This window comes from Epithele typhae (genome assembly GCF_022376455.1).
Source record: "Epithele typhae strain CBS 203.58 chromosome Unknown BXZ73scaffold_182, whole genome shotgun sequence".
Taxonomy (NCBI): domain Eukaryota; kingdom Fungi; phylum Basidiomycota; class Agaricomycetes; order Polyporales; family Epitheliaceae; genus Epithele; species Epithele typhae.
Genome location: NW_025954373.1, coordinates 25984 through 46457, shown reverse-complemented (window position 1 = coordinate 46457; position 20474 = coordinate 25984). Strand labels below are relative to the sequence as shown.

Here is a 20474-nt window from a genome sequence, read left to right as displayed (position 1 = left end):
TGCATGCTTAAGCATGACTTCTGGGCTGCTATTAAGAGCAAATATTACTCTTTCAGATAGCAGTTGAAACATCTTCTAAGCCCATTAGCACTCTGATATTGTCACAATTTGGAGTGCTGTTATTCCTGCTAAAAGTACCAAAACTATGTTGTGGTTAGCCAGCGAACTTCGTAGATATCCTGTAAAAAGTGATATTATGGATAATATGAGCTATCGCTACCACAAATGTGTTCTCTCTGGTCAGAGCATAAGAACAGAGTGTGCCCTTTTTGTAGGGATGCCATTATCACATTTAGTTCTGAGATTGCAAAAGCCTGATCTACTTCAGTTGGCTAAATTGCACAAAATTGAGATAAGCACTTCAGATCAAAGGCTGAAGAGTTCTTTAATTACCAAACTTCAAACACACTCTTGTAAAGTTTGCCCTAAATATATTCCATTATTTGTACCTACTGAACCTAATAAAAACAATAGTAGTAGGCAAAAAAACAAGCGTGCCAAAGCCCTTTTACCTTTGAATGAACCTCTAGTTTCCAAGTCTGTAAAGCACCAGTTTCCACCTAGTCCACCTGATACTCAGTTGTTAGGTGAGATCATCACTGGATTTGCCTCATTCAGCTTAGAAACTTCCAAGAGGGTGCTTGTGCAGTCTGTGGCTTATTGACATACAAGTCAGCACTTCAACCACTCAGCAAGCTTACATGTGATCTAAACATTCTCATTCCAGAAAGGCCAGTTACACGGGTAGAGCGCACTTCTATTGCAGATCCTATTTGTGATATCCCAGGGAAGGTGCTCCTGCCAAGCTGTGATGATGTCTGCCAGTCATGTGCCACTGATTTACTCTCTGGAAAGTTACCCCCAAACAGTCTAGCAAATGGGCTTTGGATTGGAGAGGTACCAGATACTCTCAAAGACTTGAGCTGGACAGAAAAACTCTTGATTGCCCGAGTGAAGCATAACATGTGTATAGTAAAAGTCCAGATTTCAGGAATGTCTAAGATGAAGGCAAATGTGGTCAGCCACTCTCTCCCTATGCCTAAAATATATTCTGTGTTGCCTCCACCTAGAGACGAGCTTGATGAAGTGCTTGCATTTATATTTCTGGGTCCTAATGTGCCCACAGCAAAGGAATACAAACGCACACCTATGCTTGTTAGGCAAAAGAAAGTCAGTGCTGCACTCGAGTGGCTTAAGCTCAACCATTCTGACTATGCAGATCTGACCATTTCATACAAAAATCTGGCAGAGTATCCTGAAGATGAGCCTCCAGTGATTGTGAACTATACTCAGACTAAGAGTATGTCTAATATTGATCCAGAGGCAGCTGCAGTCACTGGAATAGAGGAAGAGGAAGGTGTAGATGATGGAAAGTGTCCATTTGTAGTGCATGGATTGACTGGTGAACGTCTTGAACATCTGGGGAAGATCAGACCATATGAAATCAAGGCAAGAGCTGTAGAACACTTCAAATCTGGTGGAAAGGTGCTTGGAATTGGTCAGGAAAAAAATCCAGAAAGCATCTATAACAATCCTCAGCTCTACCCACAAATGTTTCCGTGGCTCTTCCCATATGGCTATGGTGGGCTAAAAAATGTGAAAGGCACTATTAATGTGTCTGAAGAGAAGCGGAAGCAGCAGTTGCTGATGTACTATGATAAACGCTTCCAACTTGAGCCATTGTTTCCCTTGGTTGCTTTGAACCACGAGCAAATCAAGCAGTCTACCAGTGCAGGCTATCTTCTTGCTGATAAGAAGCGTTTTGATGAGATTGCACACAGACTGCTGAATATCAGCACAGAAACTGTGACTGAGCTTGCTAATAGGCTGTCTAAGGGAAGTTTTAAACCAGAGACTGAGGAGGAAAAGGCTTGCTTCCGGCTCCTAAGTGATCTGGACCATGTGAACTACAAGGTGAAAGGATCTATTACTAGTAAGAAGTATATGCGCAATGAGATCTGGGCAATGGTGTCTTATCTGGGTGCTCCCTCCTGGTTCATCACATTTGCTCCCACTGATGTCAAACACCCTCTGGCACTGTATTTTGCAGACACTGATCAGAAACTGTAGACAAGTGTGTGACAGAGATTGCCCAGGCAAAACCTAATCGAGTGCCACTCACAGAGACACTACCAGAAGTTCCACCTCCCAGTTGCTCAGAGAAACATGAAACAGACTCGAAATGCACCACATGCAAGGCTCAAAAAGATTGGTGGCTCAAATATGAGACAGAGGTGGATGAAATATTATATTTCTCCAATGTGCACAAATGTAGAGACAGAATCACTGGGAAAAAGAAAGCAAACAAGAACCAGCTATCAGAAAACGAGCCACCTAAGCCAGCTTCAACTGAGAAGTCAGAGTTTGATAACCGAGGCTGCCGTGACCCAGTAACCAAAGTGTGCAAGGCCTGCTTCCCTCGAGAGACACATGAGGCTACTGGAGTTGATCCCGAGTCTGGTGCACTAGTCATGAAAAAGGGTGAGCCCATGCTGAACACATTTACACCTGCTCTATCATATGTTTTAAGGTGCAACCATGATGTTACCAGCTTGCTCTCAGGCACTGCCATCAAGTCTGTGATTGCATATGTGGCTGATTATATCACAAAAACACCTCTTAAAACGCATGTGATGTTCCGCTCTGTTGAAGAGGTGTTCTCACGTAATACTGAGCTCCTAGGCAGCCAGAAAACCAATTGAGAAAAGGCCCGTGGAATGATCACTAAGATTGTGAATGCACTCACTGCTGCTTCAGAAATTGGGGGACCTATGGCTGCAATGTATTTGTTGAAGCATCCAGACCACTATACAAACCACAAGTTCAGAATATGCTACTGGAGGGATATGTTTTTGAGGTGATGAAGGCCTGGGAAGACTCTGATGCTATTGACCGTGAGGGAAAGTCAAAAGTGATGCTAGGCATGAAGAAATCTGCCTTGAAGTCAGAAATTGTAGCAGTTTCTCCTGTGTTGGACTATGTTTGGCGACCTGAAGAGTATGAGTCTGTGTGCTTGTACGACTGGATTAGGCTGTCAGATAAGAAGCGTCTTCCACGGCCTAAGAAGAAACACAACCAGGTTGAGGATGACATAGATCCTAGCCAGTACTTTACTGACAATGATCGTGAGTTTGAGGATGATTATAATGTAGACCCAGGATTAAAAGAAGAAGAATCAGAGTCAGACAGTGAGGAAGAGAAGCCAGCTCAGATTGGAGGCCACACACTATAGCAAAAGAGGAGGAAGAGTCTGGATCTGAAGATGAGCTAGCAGGGCCAAGCAAAAAAAGAGGAGGAGGAGGAGTCTGATGATGAGCTGCTGCTCACCACTAATCAAATGTGAAACTGGAGAAGGAAATCCAGGCTACTATCCCACAAAAGCACTTCAAGTTCCATGCAAACCACCCACACCATTCTACCCATCATGCTAGACTGATGTCTGAAAATGAAGCCTTTGTTCCCAACTTTGTAGGTGGGTCTCTTCCCCGAAAAGATTCTGGTAGCCGTGAGCAGTATTGCATGACCATGCTTACTTTGTTTAAGCCATGGCGAACTGGAAAGGACCTCGCCCATCTATTACTACTCTGTGGGATCAATCATTTGAGGCGCACAAGTTCACTGAACGGGATCAACGGACTATGAAGTATTTTCACATCAGGTACGAATGTAACGATGCTCGGATGACTTTTCTGCTCAGCGGAAGATGCTAGAGAAGAGTGCTAAGCTCTCAGGAATGTACAGCCCAGCAGACTTGGATGAGATGGACACTAGATACTATATTGACATGGATAACCTGCCAATCCAGTCTACAGAGGCTGAATACCTTGCATATGGCGATGTAGATTATAAGAAAAGCATCTGGGAAGCACGAGACAGAAAGTTTGCAGAGGCAGAAGAGATGCTGCAGTCATCAGGGTGGGCCCTTCCAAGCCAAATAAGCTCTGAAAATAAACCTTCAACACAGCAATTCAAGTTCAATGAAGATACTTCTGGGCCAGAGTGGAAAAAGCTACTTACAGACAGACGTCAGGCATTGATTGAAGCCAGGGACACACAGGCTGATCAACACAAAAAAGAAGTTGCTGCTGTCTGGCCACCCCCTAACCATGAAGTCAATGAAGTGAAGGTAGTTGGGAAAAAGTATTTCTTGAACAAGAAGTTCCAGGCAGACAATGAAATGACGCAGCAGCTCATTGATGGCACTGTCACAGAGTTCAGTTTGAATCAGGATCAAGAGCGTGCATTCAGAATTGTCGCTAACCATGCAGTTGAACCCAGTGGAGAGCATCTCAAAATGTATCTAGGTGGAATGGCTGGCACAGGAAAGTCCCAAGTGATCAAAGCACTCATTCACTTCTTTGGAAAGCGTGAGGAGGGCTACAGATTCATGTGTATTGCACCTACTGGGGCTGCAGCTGCTCTAATTGGTGGATCTACATATCATTCAATTTTGGGAATAGTTCGAGGAATGGGTTCAAATGGATCAGACCACGTGGCTAGTTTGGCTCAGGTCCGGGCACGCATTCAGCATGTGGAATACATGTTTTTGGATGAAGTGAGCATGGTGAACTGCATGGATCTCTATTCCATATGCGCTAAAATGTGTGCTTCTCTAAAAAATGATGGCACTCCATTTGGGGGTATTAATATGATTCTTGCTGGTGATTTTGCCCAGCTGCCTCCTGCAGTAGGTGGTGCACCCTTGTTTTCAGGTGAAGTTGGACGTGTTATCCACCACACACATTCTCATACCCAGCAACAAATGTCCATTGGGAAAGCATTGTGGCACCAATTCACTACCACAGTAATATTGAGGGAAAATATGCGCCAGAAGTCACAGAGCCCAGAGGATGCAAAGCTTCGTGTTGCCTTGGAAAATCTCAGGTACTATGCCTGCACACAATCTGATTATAAGCTATTGCAGTCTAGAGTTGCTAGCTGTGCACCAGGCAGACCCTCTCTCAATGATCTAAACTTCAAGTATGTCTCTATTATCACCCGATATAATGCTGTGAGGGATGGCATAAATGAAAATCTGTGGCTCAGTTTGCAAAGGATCATGGGCAGGAACTAGTCAACTTTTATTCTATGGACAGACTAGGATATAATATGAGTGAAGACATGCCAAAGCATACCCGGAAAAAGGCAACTAATCCCCTTAGGAAAACAAACATTGCCTCTACTGAACTCCGGGATCTCTTGTGGAGTTTGGATCCAAAAATGACTGCACATATGCCAGGAAAGCTGTCTTTGTGTGTTGGAATGCCAGTGATGATTAAAAACAATGAGGCTACGGAGTGCGGAGTAACCAATGGTGCTGAAGCAGAGATTGTAGGCTGGAAAGCCAAAGACATTGATGAAGACAAGCAAGCACTGATAGCGCTCTTTGTCAAGCTCAGCTGTCCCCCAAAACCTATTCAGCTACCTGGACTGCCTGTGAATGTAATCCCTATCACTCCAAATGAGCGAAAGATAGTCTGTGCTATGCCAAACGGGAAAACACTTGGGATCTATCGCTCTCAGGTCTCTATTCTAGCCAACTTTGCAATGACAGACTACGGCTCACAAGGCCGGACTAGGAAATACAATGTGATAGATATTCAAGAGTGTGGCAGCCACCAGTCAGTATACACCTGTCTGTCCAGGGGTTCTACACTTCAAGGCACTCTGATTGTACGACCTTTTGATCCTAGCAAAATAACTGGAACCATCAGTGGTCGGCTGAGACAAGAGTTTAGAGAGCTGGAACTGCTGGATAATATTACCAAACTCAGATGGGAAGACAAACTCTCTCCAAAGGTCACTGGCATCACTAGAAATGAGCTCATCTACTCATTCAGAAAGTGGAAGGGAGAAGACTATGTGCCAAAAACAGTGCACAAGTCTCTGAAGTGGGGTACAAATAGCAGGTTTGATATGGAAGATGTCACAGAGGATGCAGGCTGGCAGATTGTTTCTGGAAAAAATGATCTGATAAGAGCTGAAAAGACAGCACCTACAGATGAGTTTCCAAATAGAAACAAGGTGTCCCAGAAGTATGTAGTAGCCAAGGGAAGCCAGGCCTTGCCTGCAGTGAGCACTTTTGTGGGAAAGCCTTCTGGGAAGCGCAAAGCCTCTGATAATGCTGAAAGCTCTACCAAGCGACCTAGAACCACCAATCTCTCTGCTGGCTGCCCTTTCAATGGTTTGCCCTGGGACAGTGTCAACTGTAGCTGTGCCTATGACAGCATTCTGACCATACTAATGGCTGTGCACAAAGAGAATGCAAATGTATGGAACGAGCACATTGCACCTAAAAGTGTCCTGCTTCAAACTGCTGGAGAGTTGTTTGATCAAGTCAACTCTGGATGCCTTACTTCCCGACTTGCCCGTGACCAGATCAGAGATATACTTGGTGCTCTGGATGACAGCTTGGGTTGCAAAGGCTCTGAAGGCATTGATGGATATCTACTAGCAAGGTACTTGTTTACTCCAGATATCCCTAGACTGCAGATGGAATACAGCTGCACCCAGTGTGAGTACACTTCTGCCTGGATTAAATGCAATGCAAGCAACCTTCAATACACCACCAAAGAATCCTCCTGGGTGTTTTCTATGGATCACAGAAGAGAACACCCTAAAGGCATGGGTCTTCATCGAAAATTGTCAGTTTCAGAGTGGCTGACCGTGTCTATGGAACAGAGTTCACACAGAGTTTGTTCAGAGTGTGATGCTGCTATGTATAAAAACTATAGCTATCTAGACCATGGACCACCCTTTTTGTATCTGATTCCTAGACTAATTAATGTGAATACGGAAACAGAAATCAAGCTGCCTGATGGGGAGAGGTACAGGCTTTGTGGAGTGATCTATTTCGACAACAATCTCTTTACAGCCAGAGTAGTGGATAAATCTGGTATCAATATGGCATCAAAACTGGAGACAAGTTCAAGTATGAGAAGAATGTGCTGCATATTAGCAATAATAGATGGCTGAAGGCTGGGAATTCAGAGCCACTGCCCTTGCATATATTAAGCAGTTTTGATGGGTGGCATTTTCTGTATATAGCACTGTCTTGCCTTCTGTATATATGTATAAGTAGGCTTACTAGTGAACAATAGCACTCTATATGGAGTACTCTTGTGCACTAGTAAGCTTATTTATATGTAGCAGATACAATGTGAATACTCCTTTTTCAGAATTGTTTTAATTAAGCTTTAAATCATTAAACCTCATTAATCGTTTCTGCCAGTAATGGCCCACTCCTACCAAGTAAAGTCACCACATGCAACACAAGTGTGTTTTTGTAGCCTGGTGATTAAATTGCTTTTAAGCCTTTGGTCTGTAACTGTGAGTGTGATTCTGTGGAGTTTAGCTAATTGAATCAAGTTGGGCTTCTGTAATCTGAGAACCAAGTGCTGCAAAGGAATTTTGACGAATGAAGCACACTCAGTATTGACTGTTTCACCAGAAGGTACATATTTGTGGTAGCGATAGTTCATATTCATCATCAATTCACCTTCTACCGGATATCTCCGAAGTTCACTTGCCGTCCACCATTTTCCTCGTACATTCTTAGAGGGGATGACAGCACCACCACACTGCAACAAGATCGGAGAAATGGCTAGACAGAGAGAACTTCTTACTGGCACCTGATATATGTGATATTTAGTACAAATGGCAGCCCAGAAATCATGGCGAAGCATGCAAGGTCGCATAAACCAAAGTCTGATCAGCCTGACCTGGCACCGGGGAGAATGCCAGGTCAAATAATGTGATGGATTAGGCTGAATATAGCCATATGTATATCCCTGTGTATATTCTGAATGGTTCTCAACTAGCAAATGATAAATCACATGGATGTGACTAAAGGCGCAGATGGACAGAGCTTGCAGTAGAGGTGCTCATCCTAACCTCGTCCCAAAGGGACCTGGGGCTTTCAACCAAGGTGCCCAGTGTAACCTGAGACGTGTAGTATACATCACACAGAGGGGGACAATCTGCAAACGTGTGAGTAACATGAAACAGTGAACAGAAATAATAGCGAACTTACGGCATGGATCAAACCGGTTTGCAGAAAGTGATGTGTAGTTGGCATGCATAGAGACATGCCATGTGCACTGGATGAGCCATAAAAGGCCCAATAGCAAGGCAAATGTGAGCGGAGAGTGGGCAGACATTGTGGTTCGAGTTGAGAAGTGAGAAGCGCTCAAAGGCGGCCTAGCTGAACTTCAACTTCAACCGCCACCAAAATCCCATACTCATGTGATTTATTACTAAGCATCATGGCAGACAGATTTATGATTAATGAGGTACGAATGAATCGTTCTTTATGGGGTGGGCTCTGGCTGCGACGCGCAACACCCTTAACTCAACGCCGTGGGAATATATTCCAGACTCCGATTACTCTTGACTAGCACAGCCACTTCCCACGCATAGGTTTACTACTTACTCCCATCACCCTAGCTCTGGGTTAGGGTCCCCCTGTAGGGTTCCACTAGCGCTGGGTTTGCACTGCCACCTGGGCCTAGCGCTTCACTCCTTATTCCACTGTGTAGTGCCTGTTAGTGTCTATACCTATTCAACTAGACTGAGATGGGCGCTCTTTATGGGCTTCAGTCAGACTCTATGTGGACTACTACTAGCAATATACTCAAGATTTATTGGAATTGATTCGAATTTTGAAGGGCTGCTTTCAGAAAAGTGAGGCTTCTGCAAGTTATTAGACGCCCAGTGGCTGTAGCGCCCTGCCTCTGCCCATTGCACCTATGCCTGCCGACTAGTAAATCAGATCAATTCGATATAATGCTGATTATATTCATGGAGCTAGTCCACATAGTAGCCAGTCTAGATGTCAACAAAGCACTCATATCAATGCAGTGCTGAAAGAACTACAAGGTCTATGACATATGGTTCATATGTTGTAACTGTTGGTATGAGATCAGATGATGTCTGTTGAAGATGGTTGTAGATTCGTTGGATGGGCATTGATAATGCGGATGTGGTGGTATAGGTCATGTGATTCTAGAAGCAGATGCGATGGAATGGTTTGAGTAACACTGCTGCAGCACTATATGTACTGTATATGGCTGATTATAGGCTTGTTTCTGGGCCAATCACTATATATGTAGGTGTATTAGAACACTTCTTCGAAGGGCTACAAGACAGTATATGTTATGTTATGTATTGTGCTTTGCAGCTGCTATACTGTAGCAACTACTACTTGGTAGTGCTGACTGGGTTATAGTGCTGTGCCTGAGAATATGCTTATGTAACATACACCATTCAAAAGCCACTTACGAGACGTACTTGGAACAGCTTGAGTCATAAGAAACAGACAAGAAATGAATGATAGAGAGGGTGTGCAATGTTCCCAGATGCAGTTGCCTAATATGGTGTGTGAGAAAACTGTTACATAAGTGCCACCAGCGCACTCTCATCGCTCCTGCCACTGCTCCTCCTCTCTTGGGGGACTCTCATCCACCCTTCACCTCTGTAGCCTGGCTTTTGGCCAAAGTCAGTGCTTATGAGTGGGAGGATGCCCCCCACAGTCCCTGTGCTCCTGTACCATGCCTACTTGGTGCACCAATTTAGAGCGGTGGTCCTGAGCCTGGGATGCCTGCGACATTGCCATTTTGGGTGGCCTGGTCGTTGGAGCACAGACCGAGTTCTGTGTGAGATGGATTCAGCATTCTCTTCAACTCTCTGGTAAGCTTTGGGTGTCTGTGGGTGTTAGGTAAGTGTGCCTTTGTTGATATGCTCATTCCCATGGTACTTTAACGTCACTGTACCTTGTTCCATGCCCCATTACCTCCAGAACACTGCCAGATTGCTCCCAGGTGTGTGCTCTTTCTGTAGACCCCCCATTTATCCCCCACTTCGCATTTTCACCCCCTTCTGTGCATATTGATAGTGTGGGCTGGCACAGCGCTCATGGGCGTCTATTTCAGAGGCGCCCATAGCGCTGCTACATCCACAAGCCTCACTTGCCATCCATCCCCTTCCCATGGTTGGATCTGCTTCATTTTTGGTTAGTAGGCACTAGTAGTCCTGCACATACTATCTATGTACTTTGTTTCCTAAGTTTGTATGATTTGAGCCCATAACAGCATGTTTATGCCCTGGGACCAGCCACCCAACGCATATGGGCGCCACTGGGCGCCTATTTTCGCACCCAGCCACAGCCACCACTCCCAGCTACTGCAAGCCACACCAAGCCACCTAAAATTGTCATCCACAAGCCCTGGCTGCAATCCACCCTCTTTTGGTGGGGCTGTGCTACCCAATCTTTGTCAGCTGCCTCTCCCATGCCTCTCCACCATATATGGACACTGTTTGCCACTATTTGCCCCCTCCTCCCCTTGCCACAGCTGCCACAGTGGCTCAAAGTGCAGCTAGGTGCCTATTTTGAATGCTCTTTTCAAACTCAGCTCAGCTCACCTGGTACAGCACCTGGGTGGGGGACCCAGGAGCCTTGGGTTCGATCCCTGGTAGTGCCGCTTTTTTCTACATGTGGCTGTGCTATGCAGGCCTGGTTGTAACCATGGGTATTCAGGCTTTGTAAAATCCAATCAATTGTCTAAAATCCTCATTATATTCATGTAACCAGGCACTATAGAGTGTGTTGCTCATGCACTCACAGCTTTGCTTTAAATGCATTAGATCAGGCACAGTATAGATGTTATCACTGGTGCCTACTAACTTTAAATTGCTTCTGTGATCTCAGTTCTTATCTGTTGGGGTGATTGTATATGCATCAGAAAGCTATACAGAAGGCCTACATGACTGCAACCTCTTTGTCTTCTCTAGTTCCCCCTTCAGGTGGTCTAGCTATGTAGAATGATAGTGTGTATTCTGCCTCTGTAAAATCAAATACAGCACAAATTGAGAAGGGCAGCTATAACACAGGGTGTTGTAACTGTATTGGCTTTGATATGCATAGTAAGCACTTTAGTCCTAGCTTCCACAATGTTTGGACTCCTGCTATATGTTCTGTTCTTGTCTGTCTGTGGTGATAGTAGTGGTGTTTAACACAACATTAAATGTAGCATATTAAGGTCTCTCATAGCTTATCATTATATTCCACATCTCATTAATTGTTTTCTGCCAGTAATGGCCCACTCCTACCAAGTTCACATTTCAGCAGCAAGACGACAGTTAGAATTATCAGAGAAAGGCAGACATATTTATCACACAGAAATGGCAGACAACAGATTTCATTGCAACAACGGTGGGATAACACCCCAGTAAAGACAAAGAAGAACAATATGCAGGTTGCTAAAGGCAGCAAGGGCAGGAAACAGATATCAAGAGGACATTAGACGAGTATAAGAGGGATGAGCTACAGCCAGAGTGGTGAGCGAGCATGAGAGTCATATGTAAGCAAGTCCACAGAGGAGATATTATGCACGTGACTGAGGGAGAGGGAGATATCGGTGAGGACAAAAGGGTAAGCAGGCTAGAACAATATACAAGTCTGGGATAGAGCAGGAGAGTCTGAAGCAGAGGTATATACTAGGCTATGACGATGACTATATAAGCACTGTCCAACTGGGATGATGATCGCAAAAGCTGTCCGACAAGGATGACAACCCAAACACTGTCCGGAATGACAAGACGACAAGTAACTGATGATATCTAAACATCATGCATCTTGTGACTGCCGAGCTTGACAGCACTGGCGAGGTTCACAGAGATGCCGAAGTCAACATCAGACCAGCCGTAGGTGTTAACGGTGAAGCACACCAGAGCAAGGTCATAGAGGCGGAGCTCGTTGCTGTGCGGCTTTGGGCCGGAGTAGATCGGGAGGTTGGACAGCTCCTTGACACGGAAGCCGGGGGTGGGGTTGTTAACCTTAAAGTGCTGGCTGGCGTCAAAGATGGGGTCTAGATAGATATGTTTTTAGTATGCAGTGTAGAAGGGGATTAAATGCACTTACAGTCGTCACTGTTGTTGTAGAAGGTGCGGATCATCTGAGCAGTGCTGCGAACATTCTGAGTGCCAGTGATCCCCATATAGGAGATGGCCAGAGCTGGAAGTGTAGGGTGAGCATGTGAGCGTATAAGCAAAATTGATATACTCACGGAGATTGTTGGTGTTCCCTGAAAATGAGCAGAAAAATATTTGTGAGTTGGATGCACGTAAAATGACAAACACACTCACCTCTGAAAGTCGATGGCTGGGACACAGTTGGAGACACAAGGTAGGTATGGGCCCAGAAGGACATGATGATCTGGGTAGATTCCGTAGCGTCGTTCCAGAACTGGTTGTATCTGGTGGGAATGGCACCCTTGTTGATGTTGAAGGCATTGAGGAAGAAGCGACCATAACGTGAGCAAGCCATGTCGCCTATGAGCATGAGCTGGATGGCCTTGGCCTCCTTCCTGCCAGCGTTGAACTTGTAGATGCTGGTGCCCCACATCTCACAACGGAGGACCACACCTACGGTGTTGAAGAGCGCCTGTTGACCCTTGTTCGGTCCAAACCAGAAGCCAAGGTTGTGAATAGGTCTTCTGGATCCCCATGAGCACATAGTGGCACCGCAGCAGCCGCTTTAGGCAGCTGCTCTGGCATCTATGCAGATCCCTGCTCTTAGACTAGGGTTTGCTCCGCACTTTTCACCAGATGCTGGGTGGGCTCTTTCCTTACCTTCTCACCACAGCTTCTAGGTTCGTCCTTGTATATCCCTGGTCCCTTATTCGATGCAGCTTCTCATCACAGCCTCTAGAGTGCGTGTGGGATCTCCAGAAGTCGCCAGAGGCCTAGGATTCAACATGCTATGAGCCCTGCGCTCTGATCACGTCCAAATCCTCCCCCTTCGCTTCCCCTTCTTCCCAGCCGGTAAATTGCAGTCAGGACGTGTTCCTTTGCGTGTGTTCGCTTCCAAGTCGCTCGCCGCCGTCCCTTCCGGCACCTCAGCGCATCAACACACCCCTATCCTCATGGGACGTCATCCGGACATACTCTGCGCCGAAAAAACCCCTATCCTGGTGCCATCCAGCCTCGCATTCACCCCTATTCCCATTTCCAGTCGCTCTTCTCTCCCTCCATCCCGTGCTCGCTATCGCCCCCATCTGCGTCCCCTTCCCTCGCAATTTCAGCCCCACACTCCGCACCATGTCACATTCATCCTCCCTTCAGATAGCGCCCCTACCGACTGCCAACTACCCTCAATGGAGTGGCGAAATACAGGCCTACCTCATGAAACATGACCTCTGGGGCATCGTTCACACAAAGGAGTCAGAGCCACCTGCAGATCAGGACACAGAGCGGAAGGATTGGAGGCGTTGTCATGATAAGGCAGCTGGTGAGCTCTTCCTGGCTGTCACCACCGAGCAACGAGCGCATTTTGTGGGCGCACAAGACGACCCTACCACCATGTGGAACGCACTCAAGGCCTCGCACGTCAAACACCGCCCTGGTGCGCGATTCAACACATACAATGCGCTGTTCTCCATCCGCAAGGAGGAGAACGAGTCGCTCAGTGCGCTGACATCGCGTATCGAGGAGGGCATGCGCACTGTGCAGAACCTGCACAGTGCCAAACTTCACCCTCGCCTCCCTGGACGACGAGCTGCAGAGCATGTGCCTCATCTGAGCGCTGCCCGACGCGTTCACCTCGTTCATCGACGCGCTGCTGCTCAAGGACAACCTCAGCAACGCCGACATTCTCGACACCTTCCAGAACTACGAGCTCCACCACTCCCAGGCCGCGTCTTCGTCCCCTGCGTCGTCCACTGCGCTCTCTACGTCGTCTGCCCCTGTCACCTGCGAGTTCTGCGGCATCCCGAACCACACGATCGCCCAGTGCTTCAAGTTCCAGGCAGCGAAGAAGGAGGCTCAAAAGCCACGCCCTGGACGCAGGGAATGCGCGAACAAGGCCGACACTTTGTTGCCCAAGTCCGACGCTCCTAGCGCGACCGAGTTCGCAGGCAACACAAGTCTCCGCTCCCCCTCCCCACTCTCGCCTCTCCAGCTCGATGCTGATGTGCGATGGACTGCAGACTCTGGGGCCACGTCTCATATGACGCCCCATCGCCACTGGCTGCGCAACTACGAGCCTCTGCGCATCGCGATCCGCCTAGCGGACAATCAAGTTGTCTACTCGTCAGCGTCGGGTTGGTAGTCTTCAGGCCAGTGCTGGGAGGGCGCGATGCGCGCGATGTTGAGTTTACAAGAGTCCTACATGTCCCTGCGTTACGAAACAACCTCCTCTCTGTCCTATTCCTCACCAAACGCCGCGGTTTCACCATCACGATTGGCTCGACGCGCATGGACTTCACTCTCAACGGCTCGACGCTCTTCTCTGCCCCTATCACGGACAGCAACATCGCCTACCTCGCCGGCACCACTGTGCCCCTTCCTCTCGCACTAGCTGAATGCGCTGCGATCGCATCCACCCTACCTCTCGACGAGCAGCTGTGGCATCGCCGCTTCGCCCACTCGCACATCGACGGCGTGCGCAAGCTCCACGCGCAAGAACTAGTCACTGGCCTCACCCTGAAGTCGTCAGCGCACCCTGAACCACTGTGCGAACACTGTCTCGCAGGCAAGAGTTCCCTTCGTCGTCTACACGCACATCGCAGCGCGACGCCCTCATTCACACCGATCTGAAGGGACCAATGCCCAAGCAGACGCACCAGGGCTACAAGTACTGGCTCATCTTCGTCAATGACTGCTTGCGCTATCGCGTCGTGTTCCTGCTCAAGTGCAAGGACGAGATGTTCGCCACGTTCAAGGCCTACGTCGCGTGGTTCGAGATGCAATCGGGCGAGCAGATCCGCTGTCTGCGTGACGACAAGGGTGGCGAATACATGTCCAACAACATCAATGCCTTCTGCGTCGATACAGGCCTCAACAGAATGGGGTCGCTGAGCGCGCCAACCGCCTGCTCGCTGACGGTGTCACCACAATGTTGTCTGAGTCTGGGCTGCCTCAGACGTTCTGGGGCGAAGCTGTCCTCTCCCTTGTTCACGTGCTCAACCGTTCGTTCACCTCTGCGTGTCCGGACGCGACGCTGTACGGGCTGTGGCATGGACGCAAGCCAGATCTATCGCACCTGCGCGTTTGGGGCTGCACTGCGTATGTGCACGTCCAGAAGGACAAACGCAATGGTCTTTCTCCTCACATGGAGAAATGCGTCTTCATTGGCTATCCACAGGGCATCAAGGGCTGGAAATTCTACGATCCACTCAGCAACCGCGTCACCATCAGCGAGCACACCGAGTTCGACGAACAATACTTCCCTGGTCTCAAACAGCCGTTCACTCGACCCACCCTCCCTGCCCCTCCTGTCGCTTCTCTGCTGCTGCTCGACGACTTCGACGACGCGCCTGAGCCTGTGCATCCTGTGCCACATCAGGGGGGTGTTGTGCCGCCTCCTCCGGAGCCTGCTGTTGATCCACCACAGGATGCGCAGGAGGCTGAGATCAAAGTCGATCTGCCCAACGCTCTGCCTGCTGGCCCTGCACCGCGCGAGGACTCTGCGCCACCTATCGCACCTGTTGCGCAGCGCAAACGCGCTCTCAAGGGAGCTGCTCCCACTCGCACAAGCTCACGTGTCTCGTGCCCGCCTTAGCTAAACCTGTCATTGTCTACTTCATAGCCCTCAAACACGCCCTGTGGAAGACCATTGGCTGGCGTGTTTGTGATAGAAAGCCTCTTGAGGTCGGATGTGGGGTAAAGGCAATTGTTAAGGCCCATTTGGTCCCTATGGGCACTGGGAGGCGAATATAGACGGATGTGGGAGAGAATGAGGTGGTGGGCGGCAAGGCAAACAAGTGCAGGATGGTGGCTATCTATGCGTTGACTAAGCACAGGTACAGTAGTACAACCGAGCTCGCTACGTATGTGAGCAGATTCCAACAAGTTGGACGGTGTGGGGGCAGGTGCAGTCAGAGACAGCACTGCATGCATAGCACCAAGCCCTCCTTGCCTGGGTTGTAGAAGCTGCCGTAGGCCATGGGCGCCGCTGTGAACCTCGTTGGGAGGCTGGGCCTCGCTGTGGGCCCCGCCATCGCAGGTCTCACTGTGGGCCTTGCCACAGGCTGTGTGCACAGGACTTTGGGGTGTGGGGTGTGTGCAGCGCTCGCAGTGGGCGCAGTCATTTTAACGGATAGCATCATGGAAACCTCTTGCCCAGCCACCAGTGGGCTGATGGAGGCTTGAACGGTGAGCACTGCACCTTGCTGTGCGGTCTGCTCTTTCATGTGCTAAAAGATGATATGTCAGCATAAAAAAGGTAACACTTGCTTATACTCACCTCATCAAGTCTCAGGGGCAGCATTGACGAGGCGATCAAGGGGAATGAGGATTGATGCAGGCGCAAGGTGCAATTCGCCTGTGAGGTCTACCGCAGCCTCATCGTTGCCCTGTTGCAACTTGATGAGGTGAGTATAAGCAAGTGTTACCTTTTTTATGCTGACATATCATCTTTTAGCACATGAAAGAGCAGACCGCACAGCAAGGTGCAGTGCTCACCGTTCAAGCCTCCATCAGCCCACTGGTGGCTGGGCAAGAGGTTTCCATGATGCTATCCGTTAAAATGACTGCGCCCACTGCGAGCGCTGCACACACCCCACACCCCAAAGTCCTGTGCACACAGCCTGTGGCAAGGCCCACAGTGAGACCTGCGATGGCGGGGCCCACAGCGAGGCCCAGCCTCCCAACGAGGTTCACAGCGGCGCCCATGGCCTACGGCAGCTTCTACAACCCAGGCAAGGAGGGCTTGGTGCTATGCATGCAGTGCTGTCTCTGACTGCACCTGCCCCCACACCGTCCAACTTGTTGGAATCTGCTCACATACGTAGCGAGCTCGGTTGTACTACTGTACCTGTGCTTAGTCAACGCATAGATAGCCACCATCCTGCACTTGTTTGCCTTGCCGCCCACCACCTCATTCTCTCCCACATCCGTCTATATTCGCCTCCCAGTGCCCATAGGGACCAAATGGGCCTTAACAATTGCCTTTACCCACATCCGACCTCAAGAGGCTTTCTATCACAAACACGCCAGCCAATGGTCTTCCACAGGGCGTGTTTGAGGGCTATGAAGTAGACAATGACAGGTTTAGCTAAGGCGGGCACGAGACACGTGAGCTTGTGCGAGTGGGAGCAGCTCCCTTGAGAGCGCGTTTGCGCTGCGCAACAGGTGCGATAGGTGGCGCAGAGTCCTCGCGCGGTGCAGGGCCAGCAGGCAGAGCGTTGGGCAGATCGACTTTGATCTCAGCCTCCTGCGCATCCTGTGGTGGATCAACAGCAGGCTCCGGAGGAGGCGGCACAACACCCCCCTGATGTGGCACAGGATGCACAGGCTCAGGCGCGTCGTCGAAGTCGTCGAGCAGCAGCAGAGAAGCGACAGGAGGGGCAGGGAGGGTGGGTCGAGTGAACGGCTGTTTGAGACCAGGGAAGTATTGTTCGTCGAACTCGGTGTGCTCGCTGATGGTGACGCGGTTGCTGAGTGGATCGTAGAATTTCCAGCCCTTGATGCCCTGTGGATAGCCAATGAAGACGCATTTCTCCATGTGAGGAGAAAGACCATTGCGTTTGTCCTTCTGGACGTGCACATACGCAGTGCAGCCCCAAACGCGCAGGTGCGATAGATCTGGCTTGCGTCCATGCCACAGCCCGTACAGCGTCGCGTCCGGACACGCAGAGGTGAACGAACGGTTGAGCACGTGAACAAGGGAGAGGACAGCTTCGCCCCAGAACGTCTGAGGCAGCCCAGACTCAGACAACATTGTGGTGACACCGTCAGCGAGCAGGCGGTTGGCGCGCTCAGCGACCCCATTCTGTTGAGGCCTGTATCGACGCAGAAGGCATTGATGTTGTTGGACATGTATTCGCCACCCTTGTCGTCACGCAGACAGCGGATCTGCTCGCCCGATTGCATCTCGAACCACGCGACGTAGGCCTTGAACGTGGCGAACATCTCGTCCTTGCACTTGAGCAGGAACACGACGCGATAGCGCAAGCAGTCATTGACGAAGATGAGCCAGTACTTGTAGCCCTGGTGCGTCTGCTTGGGCATTGGTCCCTTCAGATCGGTGTGAATGAGGGCGTCGCGCTGCGATGTGCGTGTAGACGACGAAGGGAACTCTTGCCTGCGAGACAGTGTTCGCACAGTGGTTCAGGGTGCGCTGACGACTTCAGGGTGAGGCCAGTGACTAGTTCTTGCGCGTGGAGCTTGCGCACGCCGTCGATGTGCGAGTGGGCGAAGCGGCGATGCCACAGCTGCTCGTCGAGAGGTAGGGTGGATGCGATCGCAGCGCATTCAGCTAGTGCGAGAGGAAGGGGCACAGTGGTGCCGGCGAGGTAGGCGATGTTGCTGTCCGTGATAGGGGCAGAGAAGAGCGTCGAGCCGTTGAGAGTGAAGTCCATGCGCGTCGAGCCAATCGTGATGGTGAAACCGCGGCGTTTGGTGAGGAATAGGACAGAGAGGAGGTTGTTTCGTAACGCAGGGACATGTAGGACTCTTGTAAACTCAACATCGCGCGCATCGCGCCCTCCCAGCACTGGCCTGAAGACTACCAACCCGACGCTGACGAGTAGACAACTTGATTGTCCGCTAGGCGGATCGCGATGCGCAGAGGCTCGTAGTTGCGCAGCCAGTGGCGATGGGGCGTCATATGAGACGTGGCCCCAGAGTCTGCAGTCCATCGCACATCAGCATCGAGCTGGAGAGGCGAGAGTGGGGAGGGGGAGCGGAGACTTGTGTTGCCTGCGAACTCGGTCGCGCTAGGAGCGTCGGACTTGGGCAACAAAGTGTCGGCCTTGTTCGCGCATTCCCTGCGTCCAGGGCGTGGCTTTTGAGCCTCCTTCTTCGCTGCCTGGAACTTGAAGCACTGGGCGATCGTGTGGTTCGGGATGCCGCAGAACTCGCAGGTGACAGGGGCAGACGACGTAGAGAGCGCAGTGGACGACGCAGGGGACGAAGACGCGGCCTGGGAGTGGTGGAGCTCGTAGTTCTGGAAGGTGTCGAGAATGTCGGCGTTGCTGAGGTTGTCCTTGAGCAGCAGCGCGTCGATGAACGAGGTGAACGCGTCGGGCAGCGCTCAGATGAGGCACATGCTCTGCAGCTCGTCGTCCAGGGAGGCGAGGGTGAAGTTTGGCACTGTGCAGGTTCTGCACAGTGCGCATGCCCTCCTCGATACGCGATGTCAGCGCACTGAGCGACTCGTTCTCCTCCTTGCGGATGGAGAACAGCGCATTGTATGTGTTGAATCGCGCACCAGGGCGGTGTTTGACGTGCGAGGCCTTGAGTGCGTTCCACATGGTGGTAGGGTCGTCTTGTGCGCCCACAAAATGCGCTCGTTGCTCGGTGGTGACAGCCAGGAAGAGCTCACCAGCTGCCTTATCATGACAACGCCTCCAATCCTTCCGCTCTGTGTCCTGATCTGCAGGTGGCTCTGACTCCTTTGTGTGAACGATGCCCCAGAGGTCATGTTTCATGAGGTAGGCCTGTATTTCGCCACTCCATTGAGGGTAGTTGGCAGTCGGTAGGGGCGCTATCTGAAGGGAGGATGAATGTGACATGGTGCGGAGTGTGGGGCTGAAATTGCGAGGGAAGGGGACGCAGATGGGGGCGATAGCGAGCACGGGATGGAGGGAGAGAAGAGCGACTGGAAATGGGAATAGGGGTGAATGCGAGGCTGGATGGCACCAGGATAGGGGTTTTTTCGGCGCAGAGTATGTCCGGATGACGTCCCATGAGGATAGGGGTGTGTTGATGCGCTGAGGTGCCGGAAGGGACGGCGGCGAGCGACTTGGAAGCGAACACACGCAAAGGAACACGTCCTGACTGCAATTTACCGGCTGGGAAGAAGGGGAAGCGAAGGGGGAGGATTTGGACGTGATCAGAGCGCAGGGCTCATAGCATGTTGAATCCTAGGCCTCTGGCGACTTCTGGAGATCCCACACGCACTCTAGAGGCTGTGATGAGAAGCTGCATCGAATAAGGGACCAGGGATATACAAGGACGAACCTAGAAGCTGTGGTGAGAAGGTAAGGAAAGAGCCCACCCAGCATCTGGTGAAAAGTGCGGAGCAAACCCTAGTCTAAGAGCAGGGATCTGCATAGATGCCAGAGCAGCTGCCTAAAGCGGCTGCTGCGGTGCCACAATGTAAAGTAGTGAATATCTCAAGAACCACTTGACATATGAATGCCAAACCTGGAGGGTATGTGTGTAGAGTATGAGATGATATCACCAAGTAGGAAATGAGGAATAATGCGTGGAATTACCAACTTCAACTGAACAACATTACGATTAATGAGGTACAAATGAATCGTTCTTTATGGGGTGGGCTCTGGCTGCGATGCGCGACACCCTTAACTCAACGCCGTGGGAATATATTCCATACTCCGATTACTCTTGACTAGCACAGCCACTTCTCACGCATAGCTTTGCTACTTACTCCCATCACCCTAGCTCTGGGTTAGGGTCCCCCTGTAGGGTTCCACTAGCGCTGGGTTTGCACTGCCACCTGGGCCCAGCGCTTC

General features: G+C 50.0%; 2 protein-coding genes across 2 annotated transcripts; one reads left to right on the top strand and one right to left on the bottom strand.

The window, feature by feature from the left end:
• Positions 1-9323: 9323 nt before the first annotated feature.
• On the top strand, positions 9324-10680 carry BXZ73DRAFT_83358 (uncharacterized protein; the record flags this gene model as incomplete). Its single annotated transcript, XM_048023905.1, has 9 exons — positions 9324-9374; positions 9409-9495; positions 9574-9653; positions 9797-9818; positions 9893-10009; positions 10089-10377; positions 10410-10539; positions 10589-10598; positions 10642-10680. The coding sequence occupies 9 exons, from the start codon at positions 9324-9326 to the stop codon at positions 10678-10680; spliced, it is 825 nt and encodes a 274-aa protein (XP_047870993.1).
• A 936-nt stretch (positions 10681-11616) lies between these two features.
• Positions 11617-12511, bottom strand: BXZ73DRAFT_108730 (uncharacterized protein; the record flags this gene model as incomplete). Its single annotated transcript, XM_048017208.1, has 4 exons — positions 11617-11864; positions 11918-12010; positions 12063-12080; positions 12142-12511. 4 exons carry the CDS (start codon positions 12509-12511, stop codon positions 11617-11619), a joined length of 729 nt encoding a protein of 242 aa, XP_047870992.1.
• Between the last annotated feature and the right edge of the window lie 7963 nt (positions 12512-20474).